A 27,746-nucleotide genomic window follows, 5' to 3' on the forward strand; every position below is an offset into this window, starting at 1 on the left:
ACGCCATCACGTTCTGTGCGCCATTTTTGTTCGCTTGTTGAAGCGCGATGGCGACGAGCCGGGGATCCTCTACCAGGTGGTGTTTCACCCGGGAGCAACTGGAAAACACGCCTTCGCGGCGATGCGGAGTGGAATCGGACCGGGAGCTGTCCTACCGGCAGCAGGCTGCCAACCTTATTCAAGACATGGGGCAGAGACTCAACGTGTATCCTTCCGTCAGCCGTCGATGTGCTGCTGCTTAGCTAAAGCTAATGCTAAAGCTAAGATGCTAATGCTAAAATGCTAGCTGCTGCACTAGGCGGCTTAGCCTAACTGGGGCAGGTTTGTGTACACGGGCTGGTGTACTTGCGGGCTTACTAACGAGTGCACTGATCAAGCGGGGGTTCAGTTTTTGACCCGTTGCCTGTTTAAGGGGACCGGCTGTGAAGGCACGGACCGCGCGCCGGACCGCTGCGCACTTCTGCGCCGAGGGAGCGGCTGAACTACGCATGTCCAGACCGCCTCGAGTAGGCCACGGTTCCCCTGTCGTTCGCTCAGGCTTGCGGTTTGAGCCAGTAAAGCTTGATTTGTCGTGTGCGTCGTGGTGAAGTCGGGGTTTTAGTGCTGGAAGTGTGGCTCGAGCGCTTCAGCCGAGCTGACAGCACGGCGTTGGCCGGCGGGCTGCCGTAGCGGGTGCTTATCGCTGGCTGGCTGGCGACAGCTGCCTAAATACGGTGTCACACCTTTATAAAAAATATATACAGCTATATATCTCTTTCCTTATCAAGCGCAGAAAGTTTAACAGATCCTGTATGTCCTCTAGACCCGGGTTTAGCTAGCTGGCTATAGCCAACTACCCCCGCTGCTGGAATTGCGGCTAGCTAGCACGTTGTGATCGGCTGAAAACACCAACATCAGCAAATGCTCCCAGCAGAGAGTAGCTAAACTACTATCGTTGAAGATAAAAACAAATGGAGAGTAATAAAAGTAAAATAGCAACAAACAAACAAAAAAATGCACTTTAAAACGTAGCTACTAAAACTAAAATGTAACACTGATAAACACATGGGGGCGAAAACAGCGCTCTGCGCATGCGCGTATCGATACAGTATGTAGATAGCTAACGTACAGTAACGTTTCCGACGTTTAGCAGACGCTCTTGTCCTGAGCTGTTTACAAAGTCCTTAATCATTTAGCTAATTACATATAATTACATTTCCTTATCGTTCATTAGACCCAAGTCTTCCCAAGCAAGATGATTATAAAAGGATAATGAGCAAGTGTCCAAATACTTTTGTCCATATAGTATTTCTCTATATAGCTAATTGAGTTGATACAGTAGTTTAATATACGGGAGAACATTGTGTAGCATGATTTAACGAAGATTGTGTGTTATGTGAGTGTTTATTATATATATATATATATATATATATATATAATATATAATCTCATCAGCCATGGTTGGTTTGCTTGGAAGTGATGAAGAATCCTTAACTCTTTCTTCAGCTCTCAGCTCACGATAAACACGGCGATTGTTTACATGCACAGGTTTTACATGTACCACTCTTTCACCAAATTCCACAGAAATGTGAGTATCTCGTTTATTTATTTATTTATTAATTATATTTTGAGTTGTCTTAACCATAAACCAAATGCCCACACACACAGTTTTCCTCTCACTCCGACACATCTATATATTTCTTTTAACTCACACATACACTCACATACAGATAAATATGTACATATGTATATGTATGTATATATACACACAGACACGCACTATTTCATCTCTGTATATATATTTGTATTCTGTACTTTTTTTTTTGCTTATATTTCTATATTTTCATTTTTATATTCTATTCTTTAACTTAAATGTAACTTATTCTATTTTTATTTTCTTCATTTTTATTTTTATTTTTCTTTTGCACTTTTGCACTTTACTTCATTAAGTTAAGGTTTAGTTAAGTTTAAATGTAGATTTTTATTGTATAGCTTGATGTGAGCAGACTGTCAAAAAAAGCATTTCACTGCAAGTTATACTGTGTATGACTATGTATGTGACAAATAAAATTTGATTTGATTTGATATATTTGCAAGGTACTAGACTGCTTAAAGAATGTCGTAGCTGAAGTGCAAAACCGAAGAGGCACACTTCTGACACCAACCATGCCTTAGCCTGACTACAGTCTGTGTTTAGGATAAGGGGGCGGGGGGGGGGGGGGGGGGGGGAGACACTGAGAATGTGGGGTTTCAGCATTGCTAAGCTCATAAGAATGCATGTCACCCTCCATTGTGAGACCTGTTTTACACATGTCGTGTCCTTGAAAGTAGGTATGGGGTTTTCTGTTTGTGAGTCCAATGTGCAGTCTTGGGTATACTTGTATATAAATGGTGTCTCTCTTGTTCCCCCTACCAGATAATCTCTCCTACCACATTATTCCTGGCTGCAAAAGTTGAGGAGCAACCACGGAAACTTGAACATGTCATTAAAGTGGCGCATGCCTGTTTAAACCCTCAAGAAGCTCCCTTAGATGCAAAGAGTAATGTAAGTCTGGGTAATTCTGGGTATTGTAGTTTTTTCCCCCCTTTCTTTCGTCATTACAATGTTTCTACCCTCCCTTCACCCCGAACCCATTACTAACAAAAATAAATGCTCAGAGCTTTCCAAATGCATCTTAGCTCAATGGTGATGGTCTTGGTTCTTGGTTGACTCTTAAATGGTCAAGAAAGCTTTGGTAGAGAGACATACGATGATCTAAGTGCTAAGATGCTTTTGGCAAACTGAGCTCAGTTTGTATAGCGCTAGCTCTAATAGCCACTACAGTTTAAATTAGGGTTCTGTGTAATGGACTGATGGCAGACTTATCTTCTTGACTAATAATGATTGCCTGCGGGGTCTGAGTAAACTGCTGTTCCACCCCCCAGTCAGCTGTGATTGGCTCTCTGAAGGCATACGTCAGCTGCCTGAACTGTCAACCCATAAACAGAGTGGTTGATGATATTGTGGGTTTTAGTTTATGAGAAAAGACACATTACAGGCATCATGTAATGATTGTCTATTGAACTTCAGGCATACCTCCAGCAAGCTCAAGAGCTGGTGATACTTGAAACCATAGTGCTGCAGACTTTAGGTAAGTGTGAGACTGTCTAAGGGTATGAAGTATGTTGAACGTATGCATTGCTGTCAGAAGAAAGACAGCCTTGTGAGCTCTGGAATGTGCTAAACCCCACACCCACATAGTAACCCGTTTACTGGGCGTTTGAATGAACCATCTATGTTCTGATAAATATGAATATGTGGAAATTTGCTTACATCCACTGAAACCAGATGAATTGCTGCAGTGGAGACCTAAGCCTGAGCCTAATTGTCTTCTAATGATACACAACGCTGTCTGAGCCTGTTTACACCTGGCATTAACATGCATATTGAATACGGATCTACTTTAACCGGATTTTGTTTACGCTTGTCACTAAAATGCGCCCCCAATGTGACCAGATTAGGTGCGATTTTTCTTTCCAACATAACAACAAAACTAAAAACCTACTTAATTTGTTTTCCTTACTATCTTTACTATTAATTTGTTTTCTAAAACTATTTTTTTTTTTTACTATTTACTATAAATGACTTTCTCATCAACGTGTTCTGGCTCTGGCAGGCCGTGAACAGTTTTGAGGGACTGAGGTTCTTGAGGAGTTGGTGCTCCTTGCATTACTGTAGCAGAAAATGCAAAGGACTGTTTAAACCTCTGTAATACTGCCATCATCTGCTGGTAAATAAGGGAGAGAAAGATCGAGAGGTGCGGAAAGCCACGGTCCCCAATAATAACTACACGTCTTATGGTGCTGTATTTTCAGATGGGCATATTTCCAATTGCATTAAACAGAATACGCATTCCTCAGTAACAGTAATCTGGGTGTATACACATGGCTTTTCCACATGGCCTGATCCGATCACCGAAAACACATGTTAATGCCAGGTGTAAACGGGCTCTCTGTTTTGTAAAGCTATCAGCTAGTCACCTACTATGCAATGTCCATATCTTTAGGCAGCTTTAATGGCTTATCGCATCCGTTCTTTCTGATTGACAAATATTAGGCAGTACGATTGAGATTTTCTGGGGCCACAAATGACGCTGTTGTACTTTCTGTTGCAGGATTTGAAATAACTATTGAACATCCTCATACTGATGTTGTGAAATGTTCCCAGCTAGTGCGAGGTAGAGACTTCATTCATTCAGCCATTTGTTTGTTTGTTTCTTAAATCTACACTCATCTGCAGTATTTTTGTGTGACAAACTGTTGACCTTTAAGCTATGGCTAAGCATGAAGTACAGTGCAAGAGGTAATCCATGTATTAAACACAGTATTCAGTATTAACAGCTCCATTTCGAGCCTAATATGACGCTCCGTCTTTCTTTTCTTTTCTCCTCCACAGCAAGCAAGGATCTGGCACAGACTTCCTATTTCATGGCTACCAACAGGTTGTTATCCTGAACCTCATTTGTTGCACTGTGACTGCACACTATAGCTTCCTTTACTGCAGGTTCCCCTTACAGTGTCCAGCACCCTCTTTGCGCCGGCGGCTACTGGGACGCCTCTCCCTCTCCGCACGCCCCCAGACGGGGGCCAGGGGAGGGAGTCCTTGGCGGTACCGGCCCCGGTCGCAGTGCGGTGTATTGTACGAGGGGTCACTGTTGGCACAGAGGGGTCGAATGCACAATGTGAAGTGTAGTGGTGCTCTTGAACCTCACGTTTGCTCGGTTACAGAAGTGCATTTGTCTAAAAAAAGACTCTTTGGTAGCCTGAATTCAAGCTAAAGATTACACAGATGTAAACATTACATATAAGTTCTCAAGGTAAGTACCTAGAGCTCGTCGAATTTTTTTATTTTTGTATTGATTTTGTAATTTTTTTTTATTATTATTCAAAAGCTTTTAAAATTAATTGATAATTTGCCTGATATTTTTGCTTGAATTTGATACATCCAATTTTTTAATTACTTGGAACTCTCTAAATGTGACCTTTTTTTTATTATTTATTTTATTTATTTTTTGGGAAACCCATTAAGGACCTGTTTTAAGAATTGAACTTCTCACAAATTCACATTAGACATTGGTTTGATTGGGTTTGGATCACTGCAAACCTGTTCGAGAAGCACATCATGTTGAGTAAAGCTAAGGAATGTCCTGCTGAAGTGAAAAGGTCCTCAAAGGGTTTGTTGTAGTGCTTCCTCTGTTTATTGTTTGCGTTACTCTGCTGTTTTCCAGCAGAGGGCAGTGTGCGGTTTTTATTTTATTTAATTTTATTACGGTTTAAGTTATAGTGGTTGGACTTTGAATACGTAGGCTGATTTCGGCAAAGATACGGCCGTTTCGCCTCTGGATATGTATTGTATCTGTAGGTTTTCACAATGTTTGGATGCGGGACTGTCTGCCACTTTAGTGTGTGCGTGTGATTTAAATAACGTATTTTCTTGAGTTTAGTTCCGTATTCCCCTTGAAAGCGGTCCAAAACTGAAGGCTTTAATTTTTATGATTATCAGAGTTCTTCTGGGCTTTCCTTGGCTGTTTGCAAATTTGGGAAAAGCCCAAGACAGAACGTCCTAGACAGTTTCCCGGAGATGCCGGGTAATTTGAGAGATGCTCTAGTCCCTGTTCCAAACATTGAACTTGTTTCATGGCACAGGGTTACCATCCAACGTTTACCATGTTTTTGTGTTGTGATTCTTTAGTTTCTGAGTTTAGGCTGACCATGACACAATGCTTCAGGGGTGATGGGAGTAAGAGTTAATCTACCAAAGAACTGCTTTGGGGAGGGTGCTGTAGAATATGCACTTACTTTTTCTTTAAGAGGAATATGAATTAAATATTTGGTCATTTTCTGCACACAGTCAGGGAAATAAAAAATTCTCTAGCTGCCTTTTCCCCCATTTAGAGAGTAACACCAATACATGCATGCATTAAACTCACAAAACAAGGAACTGCTATGATTGTTTTAACATGCAAAGCACTGAAATGTGTAGCTTAGGTCGACAAGGCGATTAGTTTGCTTTAAACAAAAATCACTTTTGGTAAATAATGGATGGTAACCATATGCTCTGTGTACCATCTAGTCTCTTAACCTGTGACCCTTTTTGTCCCCTTCAGGGCAGCAGTTGCATGATACCATGTTTACGCTTGATTTTATGTGGCAAGCTCATTGTTTTTGCCTGTATAGCACTGAAATGACCAAACTGGTTGTCATATTGTGATTTATGTCTAATGCCAGATCATCACATCATAATCCGCTGCTTATTCCTCTGTTTATACGGTACATTACCTGTTTACTTAGAGGTGATGCTGGCCATGCAGTAGTAGTTTGGTCAAAGCAGTCCATAGTGACCTGCTTCTCAGTGCTGTGCATTAAAGGCCGTAAACTGGCTTCTCCCAGCAGCACTTTTGGCTACCTCTTCTTCTGACTATCGTACGCTTGGCCTTGCAGATTTATCAATGTGTTGGCGCCTTTCTGACGGCAGTTGCTGATGAAGGCTCGCCCTCTCTTTGTTCTTCTTTTCTCCTCAATGCAGCCTTCACCTCACCACCTTCTGTCTGCAGTACAAGCCCACAGTCATTGCCTGCGTCTGCATCCACCTGGTCTGTAAGTGGTCTGAACGGGAGATCCCGCTGTCCACTGATGGCAAACACTGGTGGGAATACGTAGACAACTCGGTCACACGCGAGTTACTTGATGGTAAGTGATGTTCCCTTTTTCACCTTCAACTTGGGGCCCATTTTATGTCCTTAGTAGTTGAAAATCTGCTTACCGGGATGTTCCTCTTACTCTTGCAGAACTGACAACTGAGTTTCTGCAGATTTTGGAGAAGACTCCTAGTAGGCTGAAGAAGATTAGGCACTGGAGGGTAATGCTTGAAGTTAAGAAGGCGCAAGCCGCTCATGTGTGTGGTGTTGGTATTTGTTTTAAAAGAATTCCTTATTCTGCTGGTTGACAGGCAACGCAAGCTGCCAAGAAGCTCAAAACGGATGGCCAGTCGTCGGACAGCAGCTCGTTTACGGGCTCTCAAGATCAGTCCATATTAGATGCCGCTCCTGGGGTTTCTGCCAATGCAGCCTTCCCCAAAGCCTCCACGTCATTCTCGGTTCCTCTGACCGGCAACCAAGGTGGTGCCTTTTCTTTGGAGTCTGTCGCCAACATGCAGGGAACCTCCTACACTTTCACTGCCCCCACTGACTGGCCTCAGGACCAAGGACGCTCGGACTCGTACTCTCTCAAACAGCTTCCCCTGCACTCCTCCCTCGTGTCTCACCCGCACCGGCCTGAGAAGAGCATGGAGTTCAACCCTGTCAAACACGAGCACAAGGCCAACAGCGGCGGGAAGCATCAAGCTCCAGTCTTCCCACCTTCTGCACCTCAGACGCAGAAAATGTCCCTGGAGAAGTACAAGGAGAAGCATGCAGCTGAGCTGGCAGCTCAGAAAAGCCGGCTGGAGCAGCAGCAGCAGCATCAGCAACAGAGCACGGAGGTAGAGGGCAGGGATTCTTACGCAAGCTCTGTCCAGAGCGAGCATCGCAAGCACCCTCAGCCGCACGCTCAGGGGTCTAGCAGCAGCACTTCCTCTACCACCTCCCCGCTTAAGATGAAACTACCCCTGCCAACCCAGGACAAGTCCCAGACGGACAAACGCGAGAAGGGAAGCTCGCTAAAGCTCCGCCTTCCGGTCCCTGTCCCCTCTGCCGAGAAAGGGGTGGCGAGCAAGGACGAGCTGAAGATGAAGATTAAAGTTTCCTCCGAACGCCACAGCTCCTCGGACGAGAGCGGTGGCAAGAGCAAGCATTCCAGTCCGGTGGTGAGCAAGGAGAAGCACCGGGACCACTCTGCCCACCGACACCACCACCACCACAAGCACGGGCACTCTCACAGCGGCAACGGCCGGAGCCCTCTGCCGGGCCTCGGAAGTGACGTGGCGAGCTCCGGCTCTTCGCGCAAGAGGGCGCACGCTGACCCCAGCCATAACCACCACTCCTCCAAAAAAAGCAAAAGCTCCAAGAGCGGCGCAGGTAGTTCCTCTCATTGTTCCTCTGTACAGCAGTGTGTGTCGTCTCGCAGCTCTGTTCTTAACCCTCCCTTCCTCCCTCCTCCTCCTCCCCCTCCTGTCGCACACCAGGTGGGCTTCGGACATCTCAGCACCCTAGTGAAACAGGACAAGAAGCCAGTGGAGAGCCACGGCCCTGAGGGTGCGGCTCGGACCCCTGGCACTAATGGCATTCACGCGGACTATATCGACTCTTTCGATATGCTTGATTCGCTGTTAAGTGCTCAAGGGATGAACTTGTGATCCTGTAGAGAAGGAGAAATTTAAATAAATGCAAAAACAAAAAGACAGTCTTGGGTATCATCCTTAAGAGGAAGGAAAAAAAAAAAAAAGTAAATGAATGTGAATGAGCGAGAGCAAGAGAGTGGAAACTTTAATAATAAGATGCTTCCTGATCTTCTGATCTCATGGCAGTTCAGTTCGCTCCTGCCTGTTCCTGTATGAGAAACTGCTGCTTTGTCCTCCATATTTTCAAGCGGATCATGGTGCGAGTGCTGGCGAGTGAAAGTGAGAGAGATGGGGCCATCCTCTTGCAAACAAATGTATTCTTTAACTCTCCACAGGTTAAGAGTATTGCGAATGCTGTAAGGCATGAAAGGTGCAATTCCTTTTTCTTCCCTCCCCCTATATTATTTAAGTGCTGTTTCCGTAAGACACTGAAGAAACGCTGTCTCCTCCTAACCCAATGCCTGGCCTGTCTTCTTTGGGTTGATGAGGAGCCGAAGTAGATTTTTTTTTTATTATTTTTTTTTTTTTCTCCAATTTGTTGCGTAGTTTTGAACACGCTACCCTTTTTAAAAAAAAGATCTTTTCTTTTTAATAACTGTGTGTGTATGTATGATGTGCATGTTTCAACCGTCAAAGGGATGAAGTAGAACGCTGTTTACAGAAAGTGGAGATAAATGTACATACATTTTTGTATGTTAAAAGCTATATACCATAAATACTCAGGTTTGGAGCTGCTTGTATTATTCTATATATGAACGGCGGGGTGTGGGTGGACGAACATTTAATGAATCGCTATCAGAATCAGTTCTCTGTGATTCGAACCGCAGCATTCCAGTGATGTTAGAGCCTGTATTCTGCATGGCCTGCCAGGAGAGGGCACAATCCCACGCCCTCCCTGGGCAATCCAGTCCTTACCAATCCCCTGGCATGTTGTCAGAGGCCATGCAGTTTGTACCCATTATTATTTTTATTTAGTTTTTGGTTGGTTTGTTTGTTTGTTTGTTTTTTGACCTCCAAGATGACCTTAAGCTGGAAGCCAAAGGCAGTGCCTAAAAAAAAAAAACCCAACAAAAATATAAGTATAGTACTATGACGTTTACATAACCTTTGCTGTGAAGTGCATTTAAAACTTTCCTGGCTTGATGCTGTAGCCTACATGTACACAGTGACGTGTTGAATTAGAGGCGACTACACTTGTTCTGTCGGTGTTGAATCCGAGTGGGTTTCCCACCCCCTCATGTGTTCACAGGTCAGTTTCTTCCACTCATCAATGTTTCTATTGTTGTTATTATTATTATTTTTTGTATATGACTTTTGTTTCCTCCCCCAAAAATGCAAATTGAACGATGAATGAGGCAAACACTCAGTGTACTTGTGAGTCGTTTTACTCATGGCACAGAACACAGTTGTTTAAGCAAAGCAAGTGCAAAGCTCGACACCTAGTTTCGTCTCGTTGATCCTCTTCTCGTTTCATTTAGAGGCTAACAATAAATCCCAAGGTTTCCATTACCTTAACATTAACCTCTGTCTCTTTTCAGTGATTTGACAGGCATGTTGAGTGAACACTCTTGCATTATGGTTTGCTAATTGGTGTGTTTTAATTGTGCGTTATTCATTGTGCAGCAATTGTTTCAGTGGACTATAGTTAGAGATTGACAAAGTGCTGGAACCTTTGCTTAAGACCCTGTTTACACCTGGTCGCTTCACACGGCTTGAGAATCAGGGTTTTATCTGGATAGGCCAAGTAGGGTTGGGTTGCAGGCAGTTTACCGGCTTTAGGTATTCCTGTGTGCTGTGTATGTTTGCTCTATCCTGATAAATTGAACCAAGAATCCCAGGAATTTCTTATTTTCTTTTAAAAATCACTTGATTTAATGGAGAGAAAAAAATCAGCAGATTAATCCATTATTTTCATTATCAGGAACTGGAAATACAATAGTTCAAAAGAGCTCCATCACGTTTTCTTATTTATTTGACATTTTACACTTATTTTTTTTAAGTTTTAATTATAATAAATATTGTGTTCATACAAAAAGGGTCAGTCGTCTACTACTACTACCAATAATTAATAATAGAAAATAAGAAGAACATAAATTGTAATGTTGTACACTGTGATTTTCTGAGATGGTTATTAAACTGTGGAAATCTCTGTTGCAGCCCTAAATGCAACTGTTGACACACTAGAGACTCATTTAATCTGATCACGCCAACAACTTCAGGATGTCTGAGCTGAGACGCATTTCAGCCACGTGTTCAGGCAGTGTAAACGCAGCCATCTCTACAAGACGCGTTCCCCAACCAAAACCCCTCCCAGTAAAACCAAAACACCAGTAATAATGGCTGTGCAATAAGCAAATTTGCATATTCCATCCCCCACAGCAATGGGATTTCAGTCCGACTAACCTCGAGACGCACCAGTGTGAATGCGTGTGACTAAAATCTTACCAGGATGCAATCCAGATACTAATCCAGTCACATGAAGTGAGCAGGTGTAGACAGGGTCTGAGTTTCTATGGTGGTTAAATATAGATGCTTTACACACTATATGAAGAGAACATGTTCAGCTTTAGGAACACTTGGCTTTAGACATGGTTTGGATGTGAATGGGGTTTGTAATTCTTTGGCTGCCTGAGATGAAGGGTGAATGGATGCCTTAATAGGTCTCCAGCTGATGGTCTTTGCTTCTGGTTGCTGCAAAGATGAGAAACAACAAAAAAAATTGTTAATTTCAGCTCTTATCTTGTTTACGCTCTAAATGATTTTTGTGCAGTGCCTCAGAAGAGCTGCTTTAGAGCACTGTCTCTCAAATCAGTCCTTTGAGACCCCCAGAAGTCCAGATATCTGGACTATGTCGTGAGGGGGTGGCTTGAGAACACTGCTTTATAGAACCATATGGAGTCACTTTACTTGGATGGTCCATTATAGATGCCTCATAGATGCTCACCTGACATTAGGGCTGGGCAATAGGACTTATCATATTATGATTTTCTCAGGATAATTACCCCAAGATAATTTTAGAAGTATAATTGTCAAGATCATTTTCTCAGGATGTTATTTCAATGTAATTTTATCGGATTTTGTCATCATGATACACAGTATGCTTTTCTAAGCATATTGAGGATGTTGTCAGTGCTTGAAAGAACACTGAGCAACTGCAGGTTTCATTACGAACAGTGTGATTAGACTAGTTTTTAGAAGAGCAGCACATGTTGAATAAAAATCACTATTTTGCACCAGAGAGTTTCTGAACCGTCGGTTTTATGTATTTAGTCTGTGATTACGTGATTATGAATCGTGATGAATATTGTATATCGTGAAAATGTCTTTAAATATCATGGTATAGTGTTTTTACCACGTCACCCAGCCCTACCTGACATGAGCTAACATTCAGCTGAATGCCTCAAATGCAAGTGAACTGGACTGACTGTCTATTGAATGTAACCCTGCACCAAACCCTAATCTTAACCTTACCCTGGAATTAACCCGAGTTTCTTACCCTACCCTAAACCTTATTCCTAAAAAGTTGTGTGGGGTTAAGTGTGGGGTCGCATTTACTAGAGAATAATTTGCATTCAGTTTAGAGTTGAGTTAAATGTTTGTTAAATGTCAGGTGAGCATCCAAGTAAAGTGGGTTAAATGAGCTGCAAATTGGTACAGAACCTTAATATTCTGGTCTAATGTCCTGTATCTTGATCACCACTGTAAATCACCACTGGATTTTATTTACTTATTTATTGTCTAGGCCCATCCTTGGTGTTCATTGGATTTAGAAAGACTATTCACATTACAAGCCTAAATAATCACTTCCAATTTTTTGCTCAGATTTGGATTTCGGATTGGACCGTCTTGACGCTTCACATTATTTTAGTGTTAACGAATTTATCCCAGCTGATATGTTGCTACAATCCGCCTTTCCTTCATACCTGAAGAAAACAAGCACCTCAATGATGACTTACCTGGTCAAGCATGTTTTCACAAAGCTCCGTGCCTCGTCCGAGAAGTCCTCCGGCAGTGACGGCATCAAGCCCTTTCTGGCCCCTATGTAGAAAAGAGCCGCCATCTTGCCCATGTGTGCCAGCGGAGGCTTTCCGGTGGCCATCTCGAAGACGGTGCACCCGATGCTCCAGATGTCTGATTTCTTCCCATGGCCTGACTCGTTAATCACTTCGGGAGCCATCCAGTACGGGGTACCGTGCACAGACTTCAAGAGGTCGCTGTTGCCTCCGCTGTGTGTCAGGCGATTAAGGCGACGTGCACAGCCAAAGTCAATCAGCTTGACGATGCCGGTGGGCATCAGCATGAGGTTGTTCCCTTTCAGGTCCCGGTGAATGACCCTGTTGTCATGAAGATAAGCAACGCCCTCTAAGATCTGTCTGGTGTAAAGGGCAAACACCTTCTCGGGCAATGGCCCGAAACGATTGAGGACGCTGGAGATGGATCCTCCAGGGACGTATTCCATGAAGATGCTGATGACGTTATCGGTTAGAGCTGTGCCCAGGAACCCTACTATGTTCGGATGATTGAGGTTCTTCAGAAGGTCCACCTCCCTCTCCAGACGATTATACTCGTTCTCTGCTGTCTCTGAAGTGGAGACGTCCAGTAGCACCTGTTTAACTGCTATCAGCTGGCCTTGGCTAGTGAGTCCACAGTACACCTGCGTGGTTTGGAGATATTTGGACAAAATTCAGAAATTAGAATCTGAAGAATAAAAGCTTATCAATCAAATGGAGTTCATATTTTAATGGGAAAAGGCTACAAAAGTATTGGGACACCTGCTTATACCTTGCTTATACCTTGCTTTCTCTAAGTGTATTCTGCTTTTGCAGGAGTATCGGTCCCTACTGTCTAGGGAAGCCTTTCTGCTAGATTTTGGAGGAGCATTGCTGAGAGGATTTGATTGTATTTAGCAACCAGAGCCTTAGTAAGGTCAGGAAGGTTGGATGATCACCACCTCACCTCTTCCCTTACTACTCTAACATATTGGAGGGAGCATGGTTCCACTTCTCCACAGCTTTGTAAACCTCTAGACCATGTCTGCCACTAGGCAGGGTGCTAATAGGGTTATGTTGATCTGCACCTATCATCTGAGTCCTATTCTGTTTCTCTACAGGGACTAAACAAGCAGCGTGTGTGCATTTGCACATTTGTGTCAACAATGAGTGCAATTTAAAGTAGATGGGGTGTCCGCAAACTTTTGGACTTTTATTGCCAGTAATATCAGAGAGAACGGAACAGGGTACTTGCAGTTCCATAAGCTCCTCTGCCCAGAACTTCTCCTTTGGTCCATGAGATTGTCTCATCTATGCTGGATCTCTCCGTGCAAGACGGATTGTCGGAAGACAAGGTGCCCTGTGTAGACCGCATGGAAAGAGTGGTTTTAGGCAGATGGACTATATTCCCACTGTGAAGCAGTACAGCATTCATCATGTGCTTGGGTTTTACCTTATTGGGAACCTTCTTGAATTTTGGGGTGTCTGCTGTGGCTATGATCACTTTATTTCCAGTGTGTTCGGACTTCAGTGTCTCCACCTCCTTCTCCTCCAGGGATATTAACTCTTCTGCTAAACATCTCAGCAAGTCGTCTGTAACCGGCCCCTCACCCAGTTCATCCAGGAACTTCTGATACACCGGTGATCTTGTTCTGCCACTTGTCCATGTGTTGATCATTGGCTCTGCTGGGAACTTGTCCACAGCTACGTCCTCACTGTCCTGACTTGAGACGTCCCAGTTCTCTTTATGAGCGTCTGAGCGGGAGGAAGAGGCTAAATCCTTCTTCTCGGGATGGATGGATGTGGCTGTTGCAGAATTTGAAAGGACTTCTTCGATCACAGACAGAATAAGACCCTCATCTTCTATTCTTGTGCCACAAACATCCCCTTTTTCACCATCGAGACCAGAGATTACAACGGTGTTGTCTTTATTCATACCAGAAGACTGATGGAGGTTTTGTGGTCTGCTTGGTTGGGAGTCCCTTCTCTTGCGTTGTTTGCTCTTAGAGAGGCTGCATTTCTGTGGCTGTTTCCTTCTGTTGCCTTCCATGCTTTTTTGAGCTCTCTGTCCATTGAAGGGTCTCTTGACTGATTGAAGATGTGGCTGCACTTGCATGCACCTTACCGCACAACGCCCTTCTCTGAGATGTTCATAGAGCGGAGTGGCAAACATCTCAAAGATAGCCGGGCCTTTATCTCCGTTATGGATTTGCAAAAACATGTCGCTGTAGCTGACCAGCGAGTCCAGAGCTGATTTTGCTCGGAGTGAACCTAAATGTCCTGGCTTTTTAGGTTGTCTTCCAGTCTTTAATTCCCGATTGAGAAGTTCCTTTTGGCTGTGACATTTGTTTAAGGTCTTTTTGTCTCCATTCATCTTCGTTTCGTGTGGAATCTCTGGCGGCTTCCTCCGAGTCAAGGCAGCATCTTTGTGCTTTTGACCTTGTTTGGTGGGTGCCGTCTTCGGGCAATCAAGTTTCCTGGTGGCTTCCCCCCTAATGAAATGATCTTGGGAGTTTAGGTCTTTGATTTTTGCCTGAGATGAACAGGTGGAATTCCTTCTATTCCGTTTGGGATGAGCGACGCTCCAGTTTGTATTTCTGTGGGCCAAGATGTTAAAAGACTGATTGGTGTGAAAAGGAACACATTTTCTTTCCTTGCTTTTGGTCGTCGTAGGTTTGCCTTTTTCAGCTGAAGCTGGATGCAACGCTTTTACATTCGCAGGAGAGAGATGGTCTTGGTCTGGATGTGGGTCTTTTCCGCTGGCTCCTTTAAGGTCCGGCGTAGAGGGCTCTACTGAACGTCTGTCCTCCTCTTGCTCCCGGTCTTCCACAGAATCTTGGCTCGTCAAATCGTTGTGTTCAACAGAATCTGTTCTTTCTAAATGCACCAAATGTCCGGATGTTGAGGGGGACTCCAGGATATTCTGCGTCTTTCTTGACAAGGTGCTAAACATCTGCCGCATCTCCCGAGGGCCGTTTTCTTCCTCCTCCTTCCCCTCATCAAAGTCTACAGAGCTTTCACTGCTACTGCTGCTTGAAGCACTCTCTGCACTTCCTCTTCGTGTACCTCTGGACCCTCTCAGGCTCAGTCTAGCAAACCTTTCTCTTCGTTGCCTGGAGGCCGGGCTCACAGGTGAGATACTGATCGGCTTAAGCAGCAATGGACGCTGGAGGCTTGAAAGCACTGGGCCGTCTCTGCAATGTCTGTCGAGTGGAGCCAAGTGCTTTGGGGTCCTTGGACACAGAACAGGAGGTGGACCCTAGGTGGTAAGGTAAGGAAGGTAAGTGTTCAGCACCTAAATCTGCTCACAAATCTATAGATGCACTAGATCAGTACTTCTCAACCCTGGTCTTGGACCCTCAACCCTGCACCATTTGGTGCGCTCCCTGCTTTAACACACCCCCTGCATCTCTAAAAGCACTTTTTGGTGAACTTTGTGATCAGGAGTGTTGGGAGCAGGGAAAGCCCTAAAATGTGCAGGACCAGGGTTGAGAAACACTGCACTAGACCTGTAGTTACCTGTACTTGGTTACTGTTACTGTCACTGTCCGTTTCACCACTCAGCCCTGTGATCAATACAGAAAACCCAATGTATTAGTTATGATGTTGTAGTGGATTAGAACATACTGAGGCTTTCCCAGGACTTCATGTATACTCACTGTGGTATATATTCTCCCGTGCTTGTAGAAGAGCACTTGCGTCAAGGAGAGCCAAGCTTGGAGCAGACTGGCTAAGAGGAGAGAGATGCTGGACTGGAGGAGACTGTAGTATGGTGGTTCTTTTCTCTGCAAGTCTTGGAGGTTCAGGTATTACGGATGTTTTAGTAGGAACCTCAGGAGGGGAACGCAGAGTGCTGAGTTTGTCCCAGCATTTGTTCCTGTCCCGCAGGTTCGGCAACGACGACGTCCAGCTAAGAAAAACAGCAACTCCTATATTAAATCACTTATTATGATGCACGATAACGCACAAGCTTTCTTGATACAGGTCCTCAGGCTTTCCTCTCCTCCTCTAACCCCTCCCTGCCCATTCGAAGGGGATAATGGTAGGACCTGGAAGCATGGTGTTCTGCTGACAGGTGGCTGATCCTGTAACAGGAATCCTCTGTGCAGGCTTTGTGTGGATGTGAGAGCAAGGGACTGAATGTACAGGAAGCAACACAGCTTTCTCGACAATACCGTGCCTTTGTTTACATTCGTTTCTTACGTTGGGTCTCAGCGTGCTCAGTCAATGCTGTTTGGGGGTTATTTGCGCAACTGTGAAGTCGTTTGTTCAACAGCAAATGGCATGCTTAGTTTATTTGAATGATAATTAAGTCAAATTAGCTTAGTCGTGGTTGTGTGTGTGTGTGTGTGTGTGCTCAGCTGGCTCACCCGGTTGCCTTGCTCAGCTGTGTGGGACCTCGCCTGGTGCTCCTCCTGGGCTCCATGGAGGTCTGGAAGAAAAGGATGATCTTATCTGCAGACACATTAAAAAAAGTGAGGTTAGGCAAGGCAAAGGAGCTTTAGCATAGCCGTACGTAAGTGGTGGTCTGATGGTAACCTCTTTCAGGTTGTCGAAATGCAAAAGTCATTTGCTTGGAATCGTCATTGGAGCTGTCCTAGCCACCTAACTGACCAATCCTTCCAAATGCTGTACCATAACATCAAAAATGATCCACACGCATGATTAGAATGCTATTTAAGTCCTAGCCAGCAAACCTAATTAGCATTAAAAGCATTGAAAAGCATCAGTCTTGCCTCTTAAGTTGACAAATGATGAATTTCTTCATTTTGAAAGGCTCATTTTCTCCAACCGGGAAACGTCCAGCATCTTCATCTATGAGAACTGTGTTCCTAATAACACCCAAGCCGTGCTCCGTTGTGCCTGAGCTGTATGAGGAGTCGCTTTGGCACAAAATGGCCCAGCCGGCCCAGTCAGCTCGCTCACTCGGGCACACCCCCTTCTATTGTCACTGTTTCTTTATGGGATGGGCCGAGTCTCTGAGTATCGGTGTGTGTTGGTAGGGTAGGCTTGTGTGGTTAATACAGCGGAGAGAGCTGCCCCGAGGGGCACACATGGGACAGAGCGCTACTGTATTTCTGGAAACGCTGCACAGTTGTATCTCTGGCCTGTTATATTGATGTTGTCTTTCAGTCTCTTAATGAGATTCAGGGAATGTTTAGAAGAAAAGGTGTTTGCTTACCTTTATTGAAATCCTTGTGGCTCTCGTGGACTGTAGTGTGCTCATAGGAGTCCAGTACACTCTGGGAAATGAGAGTTTATATAGCTTTAATTCTGGGTTACATGCAGGATATCTTAAACCCTGTATTCCACATTTATAATTACATTACAGTCGCACTTAGCATCAGCTTCATCGGCCCTAGAATAGAACCCTGTGGGATGCCGCGTGGTTTCTGCATTGGGGTCAACATATGGAATACTGAATCTAGGCTTCAAGAAATTAAATTTAGACTAAAAAGGTACTGGCATTTAAACTTGGTCTAGGAGTATTGTCAGAAATGCTATAAATTATTCATGTTCCATGTGTTCTGTGTAAAATTTTGTATGTCTAAAATGTGTCAAAAGGAAAATTTGGATTTTATTATTATATTAGATAATATTACCATCCACACGGAGACAAATGAGCGTGGATGAGCATGCTAGCCCTGTAGTAATGACGGTCAACAGTCATTTCAAAACAGAGGTTTACTTCCAAATTACACACTAATCTCTATGTAGTGTACTATACATGCCACTGAATTACAGATTCCTAATCTAAATACAGCTTTAAATATTTATAATAAAACATAATATAATAGATTTCTCATTTATTCATATGTTGAAATCTAAAATCTATTGCTCTCTAGATAGATTATGTAGTTTTACGACTTTATATATACACTGTATAGGGAGTATGGAGGTTTTTGAGATTCAGACAGAACCGTATGTGTTGGGACGTCTGCATTTTCAAAAAGCTCCGTTTTCAGTCCCCACAGGACGCAGGAACACAGACCACAAACCTCCCCTTTTAAAAAAATATCCGGATCCATGTGGACAGGGCCGTAGTCAACTTTAGAAAGCCTTGGGGATCATTGCGAGTAATCCTCTGAACAAACGTCCAGGTAACCTCTCTGATTATTCCGTTTTTGCTTCTCAGCTTTTCGTTTTCCAAGGAACTGTTAGATCTATTTTGGTTTCTACTAATCAACTGGATTAAAACTCCCCCAAGTAGGTCCACATACACACCCTTGGGGCATTTGCAGCTAATTAGCATTTTCTGTGTGAATGGGCTTTAACCACAGTGAAGAGATACATTTCAGGCATCCCAGCTGGCAGGTAACTAAGGAGCACACCAATGGGCTAGATGCGCTCCAGATGGTCAGCACTAAGAAAGGCTGCACTGCAGCCTCGTCGCCAAGTCAATCACAGGGGGGTGCTGGCCCAGTGCAAACGTCTGCTTTTGTGCTGATACGGTACAGATAAGAGGAGACCCTTCAGTTTGGTTTCTAATGCCGAGAGAGGGTGAGGTTTGGTTTCCCAGACGTGGATTAAGCCATGAATGGCGTGCAAACACCTTACCCCTGCTGGTGGAGGACAGCGGCCGAGGGAGTTGGTGGAGCAGTCTGCAGGGAATTGGCACTGTAGTTCCACGTGTGTGGGCGCTGTTTATCAGAAGACGAGACAAAAGGGATGAAATGAGTCAGCAGCTGAAAGGGCCGGGGCCTCCAGAGAAGCCCTTATGGAGTTCACACAGGAACTGGATTCTTCGTTAATGTCGGCTCACTTTTTTAATTGTCGGGGTACAAACAGGAGTCTGGGGATAGTCTGGTGTTTCTCTGGGGAAATCTGACCTGATTTTGATGGCGATTCTGAAATGATGGGAAGAAGCTCGTTCTTCATAGGGCTCCTTATCTGAGAGGCGTAGTGAAGAACAGTGTGGCCCTTCTCGTCCTGTACCTCGACGCTCCTGGAATAAGAGCAGCAGGCTGATGAACGATTGACATACACATAGTATACAAACTACCTCACTGAATCATCACATGCTTGCCAGACACTAGATTGGGGCTGAATATATTTTTTATGAAAATATTAAAAATATGCAGCAATTTTAAAAGTTTGCCCTGTTAGCAGTGATCTGGTAGTTTGTTAGGTCAGAACATGCCTTAAGCTGATCACATGATTTAGGAGAGGACTGTAAGGGTTGGGGAAGTATTGGGCAGGGATGGTTGAGGACCGGGTTGAAGGAGAGGTGAGGGGGTGGTGGATGGCTGCACAGACCTGACCAATACGTGGCCCAGGTAGAGATGGATTTTCTAGGATGCTACATTAGGGAGGAGGCGCTTCCACTCATCATCGCTGTTGTGCTAATAACCTGTTATACTGTATGGACGAAAGTTTTGGGACACCTGCACATTCATGGTTTCTTTCAAAAGCAAGGGTATTAAAAATAAATAAGTAAATATATAAGAGCTGGTCCTGCTTTTGTTTGGAGTATCTGTCTTAACTGTCCAGGGCAGAACGTGGTGTTCTACATTTTGGAGCATTGCTGTGAAGTTTTGACCATTACTAAGGTCAGTATGTCCTTCATGCCAGGGAACACAGTTCTACTGCTCCCCAGCTCAATGTAGCGAAATGGATTCATTAGAAAGGGTGTCCACAAACATTTGGTTATATGTCTAGTATGTGACTAAAGTAATTGTCCCTCAAATAAAGTGATGTGGGGGAGAATGTGCCATCTGCCAACCCTAGTGAGAGAAAGGCCAGTTGTGCTCTCTCATGGCCTCCGGCTACCGAGGGCTAGCTGCATGACTGGGATTCGAACCGGTGATCCGCTGCGCCTTATTCCGCTGGATCAGTCTGGACCCGGCTACAGGTAAGTGGAGTGAATTAAAACATTTTGGGAGGAGGAACATGCCTGAAGGCCCTCCTCCTAATCTAATGTCCTATTTTATCTCTACCTCGTTCACATGTCCATGACAAAGACTTGGCAACCCTCCATTCATAGGCTAATGGCTTGGTCCGAACTAGCACATGAGTATTAAAGGCATCTACCCCACCTGTGCAGGAGATGCAGAATATGAATAGGTCTGTTTGGCACTATTTACCAAAGTGTGATTTAGGTGGGTTGTTTTGGGCTTCAGGCTTCCCTTAGTCCTAGACTGTGGTACTAAGGAAGCTTTGAATGCCACATGTCTCTCAATTCAACATGGGTGGTGAACTGTGTAAATTTCGTACATTTAATTTAGTGATTAACTAACTGACTGTTGCCCTAAAACTAAACGAAGCTTGCATTGCCTACGCAGACTGAGCCAGCAGGGCCTTCACTGTTTCAGTGGGGCGGTAGTCCCATGGCATGACGTCCTGCAGCCCTTCAAACAGGTCCACGTCCCTCACCGCCAGCATGAGTGGGGTCAGTCCGTCCTGGTTCTGGGTGTTGACGTCTGCAAGGTCTGTCTGGGTCTAAAATGTATAATGACATCAATATATATTTTAGGATTCATCTTATTATTATTATTATTATTAATAAATTGAGTAATTTAATATATTTATTATAAGCCCAGTAAAATGATGCACACAATTAATTTAATGCAATTCTGTGGTGTTTGACCCAGACCAGCTTTCCCACTTAACACATAAAATTGAGCTGCATAAATAAATTTGTATAAATATAATTAGTAGAAAGAGGTCTCGGGCAAATCCATTTTTGATGAAATAGGAGAACTACTTTTAGCCCAACGAGAAATGACGACGTTAAATTTCAAACATTTTGTTTTATTTAAAGGCAGGATATATCTTTCATTGTTTTCAGTGGATGGCTGTACAATAGTACGGTGGCGAAGAAGGGCAAACCAAACATACAAAAATAAACACATTTACAAGCCCAAAAGACTTGTACAACTGTTCAGAACACTTTTACAAACAGCAAGTCAGACGGAAAGGGTAGGTACAATACACAGGAGGTGCTGCTGACGTGTCAATCAAACTGTGTCGAACAATCAAACCATTTCAAAGATATTGAAAAACAAAAGCATGCCAACCGGCTAAAATGACTCCCACAAAATGGACTAAACCTTGTTTGAAATTTCCCTCTGAACTCCATTCACTTCTTCCCCACGAAGCAATTTGACTGACATATCAGTACCTACACTTTCCGTCTGATTCGCGGTTTGTAAAAGTGTTTCGGACGCTTGTAAGTGTCTTAATTTTTTAGTAATTTTTTATTTATTTTTTATTTTTTTGCACTTCCCAACCACCTTACAAGAGCCCGCCTAGCTCACTCTCACTAATGTTTATTGGCATTAGCTAATAAAATACTTGTTCTGTTGAAATTGTTCTCTTCACATATCCCAGCTTATAAAGTCAGGGTCAGAGCAAGGGCTACAGGGTCAGCCATGCTACAGCACCACTGGAGCGCAGTGTGTCAAAGGCCTCGCTCAGTGGCAGTGGTAGCAAACCCACAAACGTCTGATCAGTAATCCAGCTCTCTAACTAAACCACTGAGCCAGCACTGTCCAGTTTCAAAGTCCTGGTTACTGAACCCACCACCCTGTGATTAATAACCCAGTGCTCTAACCACCACTGCCCCATAAGGAGGGATGGGGATGGAATTCTGTGACTTGTATGCCTGATTTACTGATGGTTATGAGACGTTCCACCCCAAAGTTTGTGTAGCTCTAAAAGGCAGGCTTCCTTTACTGTCTTTCAGGTTTAGGACTTGTCATCCCTGGCCGAGTAAGGTAAGATACCTTTTCCCTTTTGGAAGTCCTATTCCCAGTCTGTCTGAACTTCCCTGCATTTGCTGGTGCAGGAAAGCATCTGCCTGTAGTGTCACATTCCCTACCTGTCACCGCCTGGCCCGCTTACCAGCAGGTGCTCTAGGGTGGTGATGTCCCCCCTCCAGGCGGCCTCTAACAGTTGGCCTTTGTGACCTGAAGGGCTAGCTATGGCTGCCAGCAGCTCCCTCTGCAGGTCTGGAGGACTGATGTGAAGCGCTGTCTGGTGGCTATGGTTACACAGTGTTGCATCTGCTCCTCTATCCAGGAGGAAATGCATGACCTGCAACGACAACACTGCAATTTGAGAACAGGGAAGTCTGAAGCTTGTTTTTTCAGCAACATGTTCAACACACTCGAGATCAAAGGCTTGGAAGTTACAGTTACATAAATATGAATAGGAATTTTGGTTTTTTTCTAGACTTCGTGACCCAATACATGGCATAAAAAAAGGCTTTAAACCAAAATTCCCAACCAGTTCACAGATCATCATAAATGGTATTTCAGAGGGTGATGAATTACACCTGCAACCTGTGGGTGTTGTCACGCAGGGGTTAACATCCACCCTTGATTTGCTCTGTATAATAGTGTTGGCTGTTGTACCATGAGAACACTGAGGAAGGCCTAAGTGTCTTCTAGGAAACCTTTGTGGAAAGTTTCTTTAAACCAAATCGCTCTCAATTACTTTATTTACATAATTATGGCAATAATGATTAAGTTTTAACTATAAATATACAAGTAATTCCTGTAATAAGTGAAAGGTAGGAGACAAAATAATACTGCAGTCGATACAGATACAGTATTTCAGTACTTAAGTACAGTAGTGAAGTACTTCTACTTCCTTACCATACATCGTTGCGGCTAACAGAGGCTGCGGCTCATGCCCGCTAGCATCACACTGAAGTTATGTGAGGAAAGGAGAGCAAGTGAAGCCAGTTGTGCTCTCTCCGGCTTCGGCTGCTGATGGTAGGCAGCATGGACCCAGGATTCGAACCAGTGATTCATAGCTATTAGTGGCTGCTCTTTAGTCCACTAGACTTTTGGCCTGTTGTGTTCACAGCACTGTAAACCATTAGAATTAAATTAATTGGTCATGTGATTTTCAGGATCTTATGGGACAGAGAAAAGCCCAACTCGCACTGGCTCTCACACACTAGCTGGAGGTCAAGTGCTTGTTTTTGAAATTCCTGCTTAATATCATGAGAGTTCATTATATAAAACAAGTGATGAAATCGGATTCATAATTAGCCCAGGATGTATCACACAAATGAGGTAGCTTTTAATAACACAGGGGCCTGTGGTGCAGGAGGGCCCACTGCACTGGATCACATGCTGCAGGGGAACCATTCTCTCTGTGTTTTTGACCATACATGTGGCGTATTGTCTGTATCCAACCACTCCTTTCACATTTTTGTATTGCAAATAAATGATGCACCTAAATGTGACATTTTCAGGTCAACATTAGCACCACCTGCCTAATATGGAGTAGATCCCCCTTGTGCCACCACAACAGATCTGGCCATTCGAGGCAAGGACTCCACAAGGCCTCTGAAGGAGCCTTGTGGTATCTGGCACCAAGACTAACGTTAGCAGCAGATGAATCAGGTTCACAGTTTGTCCTTTTTTGGAGCACTTTTGGTAGGTATTGACCACTGCACTCCAGGAAAACCCCACAAGATCTGCCTGAGGTTCTAGAGATGTTCTGACTTAGACATCTAGCTATTACAGTTTGGGGCTTGTCGAAGTGGCTCAGGTACTTACGCTTGTCCATTCGACCTGCCTTTAACACATCACCACCTTCAAAAACTGACTGTTCACTTGCTGCCTGATATGTAAATCCACTGTAGATGAAGACAATGGTTTTTCACTTCGCCTGGTACTAATGTTCTGGCTGATCAGTCTATCATCAATCATATTCTAAAGTGACCTGGGTACTGGGCTTTAACCTGCTATTAAACCCCTTGAGCCCTAGTTTATTATTCAACTTTTAATCCTAATGCAGAAACTATTGTGAGCTATTTGGTAACATTTGGTTTAGCCTAGCTTGTGGTGTCCCACAGGGCTCTATTTTGGGGTCTTTGAAACTGCTGTTAATTATGATGGTAATGAGGTTATGAGAGTGACGAAGTGTGGGCTTCCAGGCAGGCTATGAAGACTGCAGTGTTCATTATAGGATCCAGACTGGAAGAATAAACCCATCACAGGTTCCCTTTATTTCCACTTTAGTGCCACCAAAATCCCCTCTCAGCATTGTCTTACCTTTTTGAGGCCCATCTGGCAAGCGCTGATGAGGGGAGTGGAGCCATCACAGTTGTGTGGCAGGTCCAGCTCGTCCCAGGAGAAAAGTCCCTGTTCCAGCCCCAGAGTCACTGCCTCCAACTCCCCTTCCAAGAGTAGGTCTGTTAACCCCCGCCTGCTCTCCTCTTCCATTACCTACAAAGTCCCAGAGGAAACCTCCACATCAAAGATCCATGTTTCAAATTCATCATGACCACCTGCTAAATACACTGTTGGTCCTCTGCAGGCCACCAAAACTGCTCTGACCTACTCATGCATTGATTCTACAAGACCTCTTAATGTGACCTAGGGTAGCTGGGAGTTGCTGTGTACCAGCAGCTCTTGTTAGACTCTTGTAAGTTGCATTGGAACCACTGCGGATTCGACTTGTTGTTTCAGAATATTCCACAGATGCTGGACCGGATTGAGAAGGTGAATTCTTCATCTTGTGGCCTGTTCAGGAATGGCTTGAGGAACGTTATCCTACTGCCATCAAGGAATACCACTCCCATGAAGACTTGTACCAGGTCTGCAGCGATGCCAAACTGACATCCACGAACAGGACCAACAGCATCACACTCCCTCTACTGGCCTACTTTCTTCCCACACTGCACCCTTATGCCGCTCATATACCCATCCATGGGATAAAATCTATGCTGCGAACAGGCAGCAGCTTTCCCCAAGTCCAAGAAGGCCTTTTGACAGTGGACAGGTGTTAGCATGGGCTCCCTGGCTGATCTGTAGGTATGCAACCCCATACCCAGGAGGTGTGTGTTGGACCAATTCCTCCCGTACCCATCGTCAAACATTTCCGAGACCTTAACCACAGTTGCCCTTCTGTAATTTCAGAACACAGAGCATAGCCTTTGCTGTATCGATGAGTCTTGGGCGTCCGGCACCTTATTCATTTCAATTCAAATTTATTTATATAGCACTTTTCACAACGAGTGTTGTCGCAAAGCAGCTTCACAGAGATCCGGGTCCGAGCCTCTTTTGAAGAAGCCAAAGGCGACAGTGGCAAAGATAAAACTCCCTCAGATCTAGAGGCCGAAACCAAGACGAACCCATTCTACTGCAGTGCGATAATGAAGAGCCATGGCTAATGTGACAGCAGGCCATGAGTTGAGAATGTGAGGGAGTGTAGGACACATGCTTTAATGGTCACACTGCACAGCTATGCAGTATCTTATCTTGAGTGGTGTAAATGAATCAAGGCAAGGCTCCAGAGAAGGACAGCATCACAACTGGAAACAGGGTGGTGGAGAGCTGGGTCAGGCAGAATTGCTGCTAACTGCACTGTGTCACTCTAGGGAAGCGAGCAGGGCAATGCTAGTCACATTTGTGTAAATTCCAGTAATGGTACTCTACCATCTCAGTCCACATGATTATGTGGGGTTCACGTGGCTAGGTGGGTTCCAGGTGGGCATGGGCTCTTGTACATACTTACTGGGACCCAGTTGGGCTTCCCAAATGGGCCTGCTTGTGACCCTGCTGGGCCAACATTAAACCTTAGGGCAAAAAGTTCTGCTTCCCGCTATAGGCTACCCATACGGGCCCCACACATGGGGACATGTTAGCTGGGTTAGGAGTGCGAATTACACTTCCAGAATGTAGGGGGAGCCCATGAGCAAGAAATGCTAATTCTCGCATACTGCTGCTTTAACTTGCTGTTGAGATGGACTTGTTTTTTTTCTGTAAATCCAGTGCTGTTCTTCTCCTACATGCTTTGTTAGCTTGACTGCACCTCACTTGTAGAGCCTACCAAAGCCAGGGGAGTTGTCAGCCATCCTCCAACATGGCCAAAACGGAGCATGACCTTTTGTTAAGGACATACAGCGACCTTCAGAATTATTGGCACTCTTGGCTGAGCGGAACAGTGTTGATCAGCTCAAGCTTAGCACTTTAAAGCATATGACAAACCGCGACTTCAGCAAGGCTTCATTGTACTGGGTAGCCAGCCCGAAATAGGCCATTCCTGTGGGTTAATACATGACTCATATATGCACTCTCCACACACACACAACACACACAGCGCAGAGGTTGTACATTGTGATCATACAAAGTATCTGGACTTCTTTTTTAATGCCCACAGTCTTATTTGTAGGAGGATCTCCAGTTGCTGGACCCAACCCACCCTTACTGTCCTTGCAGAGCATTGAAAGAACCACTTACCCCAGTCTCATATAAGCTTCTGCTTCTTCAGGCTGTAAAAAACGATGCTTGCAGAAAAGTAAAAACAAACGCGGAGTATATTTATGGTGGCAGCCCACATGACCTCTCATGGATTTTTAGGTGTTGTTATTCTCCGTTGCTCCCCTGTGTCGGCCTCGCCCCGCGTAGAGGAGCTCTGAGTTTACAGCCTGTTGCTTAGGAGACCAAGGCTGAGCTGAACGCTGCTCTTTGTTTCAGCCCAGTGTGCCCAGATAAGCACCAGTGTGAATGACAAGAGGGCTTTATCAGGCCCTAAGCACTTTTGGAGTAGTTTCTAATAATAATAATAATAATAATAATACTACCCCACTGAAAAGTTAGATTTTATTATTGCATGGTCCACGTACAACATTTGTGCAGCTTTATGTTCAAAATGTAGTCATAATGCACTTCTCATTTATTATATGTGCAATAATAATATATATTTTCTGTGACATCAAAATATTATGACTTAAAAAAGAGGTCTATATATATATATATATATATATATATATATATATATATATATATATATATATATATATATATATATATATATAAAATTAGGAGCTAAATGTGAAAGAGAGAAATGAGTGAAAGGTGGGTTACTTTTACATTTACTTGGTTTAGCATTTGGAAATACTTTGGATCAGTACAATTACAATGTCAGTACATGACACTGAGTGAATGGAACTGGTTGTTACCCTGAGTGTAATGTGTCAAATAGGCCTAAAGTGCCTGGGTTTGGGGGTATTGCTGCCACCTGGTGGTCAAACAGCTGCAGTGCCACTAAAACTGCAGGAAAACCACTAAAATATGACACACCACTTTTACAAACATTTTCTAGATGTTTTATCATCATTATAATTGTAGCTAATGGATTTACATTTACATTTATGGCATTTAGCAGACGCTCTTATCCAGAGCGACTTACAAAGTGCTTTGCTAATGGATACTGTTATATTTACAGTGTACAGTAAGATGTATCATTATTAATATTAAATATTATTATTATTACTATTATTATTATTATAAGAATCTTATAATAATCAATTCCTTGACAAGTCGTTGTCTACACAGTGCTGCTCCTTCAGTTGGGAGTAGGGCTGTGATATGGGGCGGGGTATAGACCGGGCTGCTGAGCTTGAAGCTGCTTCGGCCTGTCCTGGCACAGGGCAGAGGCAGGGACAGCTCGTTTAGCTGCTAGAAACTTTGGCTGCACTGATTAAAAGTTGGCTAAAT

General features: G+C 44.0%; 2 protein-coding genes across 6 annotated transcripts; one reads left to right on the plus strand and one right to left on the minus strand.

Moving 5' to 3' along the window:
* Positions 1-41: 41 nt before the first annotated feature.
* Positions 42-9,817, plus strand: ccnt2a (cyclin T2a). Of its 3 annotated transcripts, XM_072686524.1 has the most exons (10): positions 42-205; positions 1,486-1,567; positions 2,396-2,524; positions 3,050-3,110; positions 4,134-4,196; positions 4,415-4,460; positions 6,545-6,708; positions 6,807-6,877; positions 6,968-8,033; positions 8,141-8,295. In XM_072686524.1, exons 1-10 carry the CDS (start codon positions 48-50, stop codon positions 8,206-8,208), a joined length of 1,908 nt encoding a protein of 635 aa, XP_072542625.1. In that variant the 5' UTR covers positions 42-47; the 3' UTR covers positions 8,209-8,295. The 3 variants fall into 3 exon arrangements, 2 of the variants coding, with proteins under 2 accessions (XP_072542625.1, XP_072542623.1); XM_072686522.1 differs by having other exon boundaries at positions 6,968-9,817; XR_011980059.1 differs by lacking the exons at positions 6,807-6,877; positions 6,968-8,033; positions 8,141-8,295 and having other exon boundaries at positions 4,415-4,835; positions 6,545-6,629.
* map3k19 (mitogen-activated protein kinase kinase kinase 19) lies at positions 9,674-26,652 on the minus strand. Of its 3 annotated transcripts, XM_072686519.1 has the most exons (14): positions 26,487-26,652; positions 24,297-24,470; positions 22,129-22,320; positions 20,564-20,724; positions 19,116-19,231; positions 18,844-18,926; positions 17,468-17,528; positions 16,656-16,740; positions 15,945-16,195; positions 15,805-15,851; positions 13,739-15,544; positions 13,541-13,645; positions 12,253-12,950; positions 9,674-10,987 (listed from the first exon to the last, which is right to left on the minus strand). In XM_072686519.1, the coding sequence occupies exons 2-14, from the start codon at positions 24,465-24,467 to the stop codon at positions 10,879-10,881; spliced, it is 3,885 nt and encodes a 1,294-aa protein (XP_072542620.1). In that variant the 5' UTR covers positions 24,468-24,470; positions 26,487-26,652; the 3' UTR covers positions 9,674-10,878. The 3 variants fall into 3 exon arrangements, with proteins under 3 accessions (XP_072542620.1, XP_072542621.1, XP_072542622.1); XM_072686520.1 differs by lacking the exon at positions 17,468-17,528 and having other exon boundaries at positions 16,656-16,717; XM_072686521.1 differs by lacking the exons at positions 24,297-24,470; positions 26,487-26,652 and having other exon boundaries at positions 22,106-22,140.
* Between the last annotated feature and the right edge of the window lie 1,094 nt (positions 26,653-27,746).

Source organism: Salminus brasiliensis, chromosome 8, assembly GCF_030463535.1.
Source record: "Salminus brasiliensis chromosome 8, fSalBra1.hap2, whole genome shotgun sequence".
Taxonomy (NCBI): Eukaryota; Metazoa; Chordata; class Actinopteri; order Characiformes; family Bryconidae; genus Salminus; species Salminus brasiliensis.

Bases quoted from the DNA above. Each gene is read 5' to 3' on its own strand.
- ccnt2a (XM_072686522.1), top strand. From the start codon at position 48: ATGGCGACGAGCCGGGGATCCTCTACCAGGTGGTGTTTCACCCGGGAG. The intron at 206-1,485 runs GTATCCTTCCGT...CTCTTTCTTCAG, and splicing joins ATGGGGCAGAGACTCAACGT to CTCTCAGCTCACGATAAACA. The intron at 3,111-4,133 runs GTAAGTGTGAGA...TTTCTGTTGCAG, and splicing joins CATAGTGCTGCAGACTTTAG to GATTTGAAATAACTATTGAA.
- map3k19 (XM_072686519.1), bottom strand. From the start codon at position 24,467: ATGGAAGAGGAGAGCAGGCGGGGGTTAACAGACCTACTCTTGGAAGGG. The intron at 22,321-24,296 runs GTAAGACAATGC...TTGTCGTTGCAG, and splicing joins GCCAGATGGGCCTCAAAAAG to GTCATGCATTTCCTCCTGGA. The intron at 12,951-13,540 runs GCAAGTACCCTG...CAAACCACGCAG, and splicing joins GCAGAGGAGCTTATGGAACT to GTGTACTGTGGACTCACTAG.